General features: G+C 46.5%; 2 protein-coding genes across 3 annotated transcripts; one reads left to right on the top strand and one right to left on the bottom strand.

Annotated features, from left to right (window-relative positions):
- Nucleotides 1–6: 6 nt before the first annotated feature.
- On the bottom strand, nt 7–1,836 carry zic1 (zic family member 1 (odd-paired homolog, Drosophila); the record flags this gene model as incomplete). Its single annotated transcript, XM_013999910.1, is given in 2 exon segments — nt 7–170; nt 547–1,836. Coding segments are annotated over 2 exon segments (1,125 nt in total), but the record flags the coding sequence as incomplete, so codon positions are not given.
- zic4 (zic family member 4) lies at nt 1,510–9,155 on the top strand. 2 transcript variants are annotated; one of them, XM_013999909.1, is made up of 3 exons: nt 3,048–5,711; nt 5,820–6,464; nt 8,418–9,155. In XM_013999909.1, the coding sequence occupies exons 1-3, from the start codon at nt 5,285–5,287 to the stop codon at nt 8,855–8,857; spliced, it is 1,512 nt and encodes a 503-aa protein (XP_013855363.1). In that variant the 5' UTR covers nt 3,048–5,284; the 3' UTR covers nt 8,858–9,155. The 2 variants fall into 2 exon arrangements, with proteins under 2 accessions (XP_013855362.1, XP_013855363.1); XM_013999908.1 differs by having other exon boundaries at nt 1,510–6,464.
- Nucleotides 9,156–9,186: the final 31 nt, after the last annotated feature.

The raw sequence follows: 9,186 nt of genomic DNA, 5'->3' as shown, positions 1-9,186 counted from the left end.
GTTTACCTTCATGTGTTTCCGGAGGGAGCTGGGGTGTGTGTAGGACTTGTCGCACATTTTGCAGAGGTACGGCTTGTCCGACGTGTGCACGTGCATGTGTTTCTTGCGGTCACTGCTGTTTGCAAAGCGTCTGTCGCAGCCTTCAAACTCACACTTAAACGGCTTCTCCCCTAAATAACGCAGGAGACAAACACACGGTTCAGCACCGAGTCCACATCAATGCGCTAAAATAATCCCACAACTATCATTGTTATTTTTACTCCTTCATAAATAATTTCCCACTAGTCTTATATTATAAATAATTCACCAAAACTCACTGACTAAAATTGCTATAATTTCAAAGGGAAATGTCTGTTAAAGGTAAAACGTCTAATTTAAAATTAGAAGCTTGAAAAAAATATTTTCTGCTCTCAGCCAAATGTCTGTGAAAAGATGGCACGCGGATCACGTGCACATTTTTTTCTTTTCTTTCTTTTTTTATATGAGCATTGATTTTGCAGGATTTTAAAAAAATGGTTTTATTCTGACAATCTTCGTGGTTCTTACCCGTGTGAGTCCTTTTGTGAATTTTTAGGTTTTCCGATCGGGCAAACACTTTGCCACAGCCGGGGAACGGGCACGGGAAGGGCTTCTCTCCGGTGTGCACTCTGATATGATTCACAAGTTTGTATTTGGCTTTGAACGGCTTCCCCTCTCTGGAGCAGTCCTCCCAGAAGCAGATGTGGTTGGTCTGCTCGGGCCCCCCCACATGCTCCACCGTCAGATGGGTCACCAGCTCGTGCATGGTGCTGAAAGTTTTGTTGCACGACTTCTTGGGGTTGCTCAGCTGCTCCGGCTCGATCCACTTGCAGATGAGCTCCTGCTTGATGGGCTGCCGCATGTATCGGAAGAAGGCCCCCGCTCCGTGGTGCGCGGCCATGTTCATGTTCATGGGGCCGTAGCCGTGCAGCTGGGTGGACGCGTAGTGGTCGGATCGGGGGCTCGTGACGTGGCCGTACTGGTCGGCCCGGCCGTACATGTCCCCCGAGAAGCCCAGCCGCATTTGGCTGTTGACCACGTTGGACGACGCGTGGCCCGCCGCCTGCTCGTGGAGCCCCGGGAAGAGCAGGTGCCCGGCTGCATCCGAGTGTCCGTGGGGCCCTGCGAAACTTCCGGAGGCGAAGAGACTGTGCTGCGCCCCGGCGGCATCCCCGAAGCCCCGGTTTCTGAACAGGAAGTCCCTGGTGGAGTTGAACGCCGCCGTGGAGTAGGAGCCGACGTGGGTCGGGTGGTGGTGGTGTCCCAAAGCGGCGGCTGCGTATCCGGGCGCCTGGGAGGAAAACGCCGTCTGTCCAGAGCCAATGTCGTGAGAGCTGTGGTTGATTTTGAAGGCGCCCATCCCATCCGCGAACGGGTTGATCCCCAGCGCCACTTCCCTCTCTGCCACCTCGCCTGTTGAGTGATGCCGCGAGGAGCCGAAAGTAGTGACTCCTATCGTGGGGTACTGCGGTCCTGCGTCCAGGAGCATCTTCAGTCTAGACTCGCCGAGACGACTGAGAGCAGAAGTGGAAAAAAACACGCGCAGATATTCTTCCCCCTCTCTCTGCTGCTTGTCTCTGTGTATAGGCTACCCCACCGGTACTGAGCAAAACTCGAATCCAATATTTTTTTTTTCCTTCTTCCCCCCGTCTCTCCTCCTGTTTACTTTTTCTCCAACGCGAGGAATCCCCCCGCACCGCTCATCCGAYGCAAAAAGCCGCGCATATACACACGCAATATTGTCTTTTTTGCGGTTTATCTCCCCGCAGCGCAACTTTCACCTCCTCAGTCAGGCGGTGAGCTCTAGACTGATAGTCGCAATCATTCCTGCAGATAAATGAATTGAAAAGACAACACAGAGTCCCAGCCCTGATGAATGGGAGAGGAGGGGGGCGGTCACGTGGCGCCGGCGTCGCGCGCCCATTGGCGGAGTCCCCCTTTTATCCCCCCTCTCCAAGCAACGCGCACAAATAACAATCCGCCGTGCAGGGCCCACACTTCCATTCCTCTTTACATCATCAGTCCCAGATATTTTCAGACTGCTGACTGTGACTTTAGTTAAACGGCTGAATAATAGCAAAACAAAGGATGGGACCTGAGGAAATGCCCTGACTTCTAACAAATAATAATAATAAAATGGCTTTAGTGCAACATTCTGTCAGAAATTATAATAGTACCACATGTCTTTGTCAACCATTTTTAAAATAATTTGCCATTTGTAATTGTTTTGTGCAGTTAAATCTGGCAAACAGCCTCAAAACAATAAATAATACAAATAAATAAAATGCAATTGTTGCGTAAATTTGGATGGACTGTCAGCTGTCATAGCACCATCTTCTTTACATTAATGCACTTGAGGACTATTTTGTTGTGGAATCATGTGGTTTCTGTCACCTCTCCAAAAAAGATCCCCTTGATTAGCAAATCTACTCATCTTATTGTTGCCTGCCTCCACATTTCTGCACTGTCTCCCTTGAGCGTAACGGGGGGAGCTCACACTCCTAAACATCTGGGCTCCCCAGCTAACCACTGAGCCCACGCTCTCAGAACTTCCACCTTAACCATGCAGGGCCAGTGTTTAAGTTCCCCAATGTTTCCAGCACGGTGTTTGGCTGCTGATGCTCGTGCAACTTGTGCATTCGTCGCAGGCCAGTGGTGCACATAACCCGTGCGTAAAATAATAATAAAAAAACAAACCTTGTGGGTTGTCGAAGTTATCAAGTGGTATTTGCGGCGCTCTCTGCAGGAAACTCCGACTGCTTTGAGTTCAAAACCACATTGCACACTGAAAAAAAATTTCTTGGCTACTATAGTTTCTACACTGCGTTCCTAATCTCATAGGAGGTCGAGGAAAGTAATTTTTTCCCCTCATCTTCATCTTTTAGATCTTCTGTTTTGCCAAATTTGGTGTGGGGGTGGGGGACATTTTCAAAAGAAGGGATGCAGAAAGACAGACATATTTAATAAATAATGCAAGCTTCAGACCTGCAGGTCACGCACTCAAATGAGCAACAAGTGAGGCTAAATTTGTAAATGAGTGCAAAAAAATATAGGTAATATACGCATCAAAAGAATTCAAAAGAATGTTAAATCATTAGCTGTAAATCCTAATTCATGCAAATGTGCCACATGCGTTTTAGTTTAAAGTCAAAACATGAATAATTTCAGAACATTGTTCTTTAAAGAGCTGCAGTGGGAGAAACTGAGCCAAAGCAGCGAATTTGACGTTTTATGAGTGCTCGCTGCAGCACCCAGCGTTTCTGTTTATCCTGCACACACTCACACCCATACACACACACACGCACACAAAAGCACGCTTACATGCCTCCAAGTGTGAGTGAGTAAGTGCATATAGACCACTTGGACCAGAAATAGCACCACCGAGTTTTGCGTTACACACCGCTGCTGTGGTGCATCTGATTTCTGCAGCTGCGCGCCTCGTTGGACTCCTCGCGCCCTTTGAAGGCCTTTTAATAAACATCTTTGGGATCCGCCACCTCTCTCCAAACATTGACTCAGTTTCTAACATGCTGGATGTGATGCTGTCAGCGGTGACGGTGACGGGTTAATTCATGGAAAACACCTAAATGCATAAATTACAGTCATAATGTTAACAGAATGTTTTTTAAAAAAGCAAATCAAATTCACACTTTATAACTACTTTATTCCAGTTCTCATCTGGGAACAAGGCATGCAATCATTCTAAGTTCATATTGTATTTATTTTTCTCAAAAAATGTATATATTCTGATAATGAGTCTGAAACGTGACTTTCAGTTAAAAAAAGTCAACAAACACCTAAAAAACTGTAGATAATAAAAAATAAGGGAGATATGGATATGAGTAATTTTCAAATTCGCATCTTTTCTCCCCCCAAAATATAGAAGTCTATTAAAACTTAAAAAATTACGCACATTGGTTTAACTTTTGTATTCAGAAAAATAAAAACTAATTCAATAAACTTCTATAATACAAGAAAGAGTAGCCAAATTTTATCCACATATTTTAAAAAATTTAGGAGGAAATTTGCAAGATCAGATAAAATCAGCCGAGCCGAGGTCATAGAAAGAACTTCAAACACCGTTTCTTTAAAAAAAAAAAACACTAAAAGTCCAAGTTCACGTGAAAATAAACAACAAACAGATATTTGAATAAATCTAACAGGGCTATTTTGGGACCTTTAAATGCTCACATATTTGTTTTAAATATTAAACCAACTCAGAAAATGATTACCAAGACCTGTAAAACTCACAGCAACACATTCGCTTTTTATTTTCAACTCAACTCTGCCACGGCACCTCCTACTGTGACCCTCGTCTGCTGCCGTCCTGGGTCTAAAGCAGAACCACCCCGGATCAAAACCACGGGTTCCGTCCATTACATTTTTCCTCCTGAAGATAGAATGGCCGCGGCTCGTTTTATTCACAACACACACACACACACTCACACACACGGATCTGACTGCGCAGAGCGAGAAGTCAGCTAAGCTGAACGCGCTGGAGGGAAAACGGCTGCATGTGTAAATATCAAAGAGCATTTTTTTTTCCTGGTCGGTTTTTAAACTCCTCGTGGCGGATTTGTTCTTTACACAACTTTTACTCCGCTGCCGCCGATCGTTTCTGTGCGTAAATCTGTGCGTAAATCTGTGCGTAAAGGTGCCCCTGCACACGTTGCAGAGCAAAATGAAGATATCACTGCATTATTTATGATCGACACAACTTTTATAGTGACAATATGCGCACTCTCGCGCGGCAGTCTGGTTTTGTAATCAGCAAATCTAAGCTGGAGAGTTGCCTTTTCATCACCGCGCAGCTTTTGTTTGCTTCCACAAAGAAACGAAACGACTCTGTTTATAACCCGAAACAACTTTTTAAGAGTTATATTCTACAGAAAACCTTCGCACAACTAGTTTATTTTCCCTCTAGCGTTGCCTCTGGGAGTGCGCATGCGCGCTGGCTGCTCGCTGTCACCAAGACATTTTTCATCACGTTGGAAACTGTCACTGGTGACGTCAATCACAGAGCTCTGACCAATTAGAGCGCAGGGTGATTGTTTAGCTCCACGGGCTACAGCGCCTACCATGAATCTCTATTCAGTATCAAAGCGTCCTGCTGCTGCCTCTCAACCGAATGGGATTCCATGTTGTCTGCAGATAGACTTAACTTTATAAAAGTTTTTTTTTCTTTATTTGCCATTGCGATTAAAATATATTTGTCATCATCATTATTATTTTGCCTGCTGTCAAGTTATTCTAAAATTAGGAAGTAATGAGCGTGGATGCTTTGGGAAGCCCCGTGATGGACCCTGCGTTTTCCAAACGGAACACGGCGTTGAGATTAGTTGACTTGGCAGGGGCTCACCACCATCACCATCATCACCACCATACCCCTCAGAGCGTGACAGGCTTCCCGGGGTTCAGCAGCCATCCACACTCAATGGCTCACTCGCACCCTGGGGAGATTACTGCGGAACCCCGCCTGGGGCCGAGTCCATTCGGGCCAGAACACATGGGGCACTCCGCGGCCCTCAAAATCAGCCCAGCCCATCATTATTCCCACCACCATCACCACCACCACAATCATCATATGGCAGGCCACAGCGAAGTGGTCTCCAGTCAAACGGGAGCTTTTGGCCCGGTCCAGGCGACGTCGGTTCCTTATTCTATGTCTCACCCGGCCCAGGCTCTGTCCGCAGGTAGGGATTTCCTCATCCGGAGAGATCTGACGGCTCAAGCCATGCCAGTGCTCACTGACCAGACTGCTGGTCCAGCCTCTCACCACGGAATGTTTGTCTCAACAACAGGTAGCTATCCCGGACACTATGGTCACCACCCCGACGCTGGGAACCATGCAAGCCTCTTCTCCGGACTTCACCACGAGCAGCCTTCCAGCGGATCACCGGGTGGCCAAGCGCTGAATGGACAAATAAGGTTAGGACTACCTGGAGAAATGTACGTTCGGTCTGATCACTTGAGTCAAGTGGCAAGCTCCAGGGCTGATCCGTTCTCCGCCTCGCCCCTGCACGGCTACGGCGCTCTGAATCTGAACATGAATCTCGGCGCGCACCACCACCACCACCACCACCACCCTCACCACGGAGCAGGCGCGTTCTTCCGCTACATGAGGCAGCCGATCAAGCAGGAGCTGATCTGCAAGTGGCTGGAGCCGGAGCTCGCGCCCAAGAAACTTTGCTCGAAAACTTACAGCACCATGCACGAGCTCGTCACGCATGTGACGGTGGAGCACGTCGGAGGACCCGAGCAGGCGAACCACATCTGCTTCTGGGAAGAGTGTCCGCGGGAAGGCAAGCCGTTTAAAGCCAAATACAAACTCGTGAATCACATTCGGGTGCACACAGGAGAGAAACCGTTCCCATGCCCCTTCCCTGGCTGTGGCAAAGTGTTTGCAAGATCCGAGAATCTGAAGATTCACAAAAGGACGCACACAGGTATTTTTTTTAAATACATTCTAAAAAAAAACTTTAAAATACATTGTAATAAATTGGGAAAAATCTCATTTTGCATGAAKACATTTAAGAGCAAGATTTATGTGCTACTTAAGCACAAAATGAATCACATTTTAAAAACGTCCTTTTTTTTTGTTCTAATTTGACGCATTTGAATATATGCTAATTAAGCAGCGTTTGCGCGCAGGACGCATGCAGCTGCTTTCCACTTGGTCGTGAGAGATTTTGCTCGCAAGTTTTTACAGAGGTTGGCTTTGGAGGATTATGGCGCGGCTCACTTAGGCGTTTTGACGGTTCAACCTCTTGTTTACATCAAGAGCACAAAGACGGAGGCCCACGTCATGTCTTGGCTAAGCAGCTTAGTGCCAAACCTGACTGTGGCTGACTGACTGACTGACTGACTGACTGACTGACTGACTGACTGACTGACTGACTGACTGACTGACTGACTGGGCTGCAAAACTTGGATAGATATATCTTCACAAAGATGGCTTTTAAATTTGATTTTACAGCAACAGGTTTTGGTTGTGTATGAATTATGAATTATAATATTTCAATAACATCTACGGTGATATTGTGCATCCACAATTGTTTCCCTTTTCACTCCTTTTTTAAAAAATTATTCTGCATTTCTTCTGTCTGATATTTTCTAATGTGGTCCTGGTGTTTGTAGGCAAAGCAACAAGTTGACAAGTGCAGACGGGACCAAAATGATTTAGTAATCTGTGAGCCATGCTGGCATTCCTGCATGCTGACTGACTGATTTAATACAGTAGTAAAAMCATCTCATGGGCCAACATGGCTGCCTGCTTCTGACGGATCCAGGAGGAGAGGAAAAATAAAGGCCTCAAAACGCAGAGTCAGACATGTAAATTAATCCAGTGATGCCCTCTTTTATTAATATTATTATTATTGTTGTTATTAATATTATCAGTGGCTGGATAGGGCTCCCCTTCTGCCATGTTTCTGCGCCTCCCCCTCCTCCCCCACATGTATTATTCATATAATTTGCTCACWTTACCTAAGTACAAATCTGTTAAATTATTTCTGTGTGTTGACTCCCGAGGGGCCTGGTCTTTTGGTATCATGTTTAAAACCTAGCCGAAAGTGTGCTTATGACTGGGGGCTGCCCCTGGGGTCTGTTCCTCGACGCTTTCTTGTACTAACACTAATATCCTTGATTGGCTCTCTCAACCCAACAGCTGAAGGTCAAATTGATATTCAACCCGCAAGTGTAATTAGACGGAGGCAATTACATATTCTCAAAAGCTTTAATCGGAGGAGAAAAATCAGCAGCAGATGATTTCCGTGTAATTTATTCAGATTGTCTTTTTTTTCTCCTCCTTTTCTCTCCCTCCCTCTTGTCTCCCCCCTTTTCTGCCTTGTCATATAATCAGGTAGAAATACTTATTATTAAAACACAGGATGAGACTCAGAAGAATTAAACAGGCTGCAAGGCGGATTGTTGCAACACGTCTGTGCGTCGTTTTGTTTTTTTCAGCTGGTTTTAGGCCTAACGTGCACCTCAGTTCTTAATCTCTGTGAGTTTTGACTCGTGCAGATGCAGTATAAACTCAGACACGGTTTAGACCTCCTGACTTGGCAAGTTCTGAGCAAGAGGGCAACCTGTGCACGTGCGTTAAGCGTTTGTTTGATTTTATTTGATTGAGAAAGACAATGAAAATATGTTTAATGCATTTTACAAAAAAGAGCTGCGTTTTTAACAATATATGAAAATGTTTAACCTTTATGTCACTTAATTTACTGTTAGTTGCCTCTTTGATCTCCATATGCATAAAATCAGATCAGACCGGAAGTGAACGCACAGCTGCATGCATATRTAAATATGTTATTGTTATTGTGTTTTAGCGCCATAATCAGGAGCTTTCAGTCCACTTATGTGTCTGTTTCTCCTGTCTTCCTGGCTGCTAACAGGTGAGAAGCCCTTCAAATGTGAGTTCGACGGCTGCGACCGACGCTTCGCCAACAGCAGCGACCGGAAAAAGCACTCGCACGTGCACACCAGCGACAAGCCCTACAACTGCAAAGTGAGAGGCTGCGACAAGTCCTACACGCACCCSAGCTCCCTGCGGAAGCACATGAAGGTGCACTGCAAGTCCCCCCCGCCCAGCTCGGGCTACGAGTCGTCCACCCCGTCCCTGGTGTCCCCTTCCTCGGACCTGGGCCGCGAGCCCGGGGGCCCCTCGGTGCTGTCGGAGCCCGTGGGGGCCTCCCAGCCGGCTAATTTAAGCGAGTGGTACGTGTGCCACAGCTCGGGTGCCAGCGGCGCCCAAAGCCCACCCAGCGGCCACTCCACACCCGACCCCGCCGAGGAGCCCCCTTACAGAAACCCACAGCAGAGGGACACGTTCTGAGCCGCATCAGCTCTGAAAAACTGTTCAAATTTGCTTTTGGTGCCTAAAAGTTATTCCTGTGAGGGCCCCCACCGGTCCACGTTTTACTGTGGAGGAGCCACTGAACGGACCCCCAGAGCCAAGAGACCCACGGAAAATGTGCAAACTTTATAGACTTGCAGAAACAGATTTTTTTTTTTTACTTTTCCCAAAACGCTTGGCTCTGTGCCTGTGTGGACCCCGCTGTGTGGACATGGACACATGTGTAATTAGACAATGTGGTGGTACACTATTGTAGGCATGATGTTGTAAAAAAAAATAATGATTTTTTTTGTGTAAATTCTAGATTT

The sequence above is a fragment of the Austrofundulus limnaeus genome, unplaced genomic scaffold, assembly GCF_001266775.1.
Source record: "Austrofundulus limnaeus strain Quisiro unplaced genomic scaffold, Austrofundulus_limnaeus-1.0 Scaffold2556, whole genome shotgun sequence".
NCBI lineage: Eukaryota > Metazoa > Chordata > Actinopteri > Cyprinodontiformes > Rivulidae > Austrofundulus > Austrofundulus limnaeus.
Note: the sequence above shows the minus strand (reverse complement) of the source record. Positions and strands in the feature narration are given on the sequence as shown.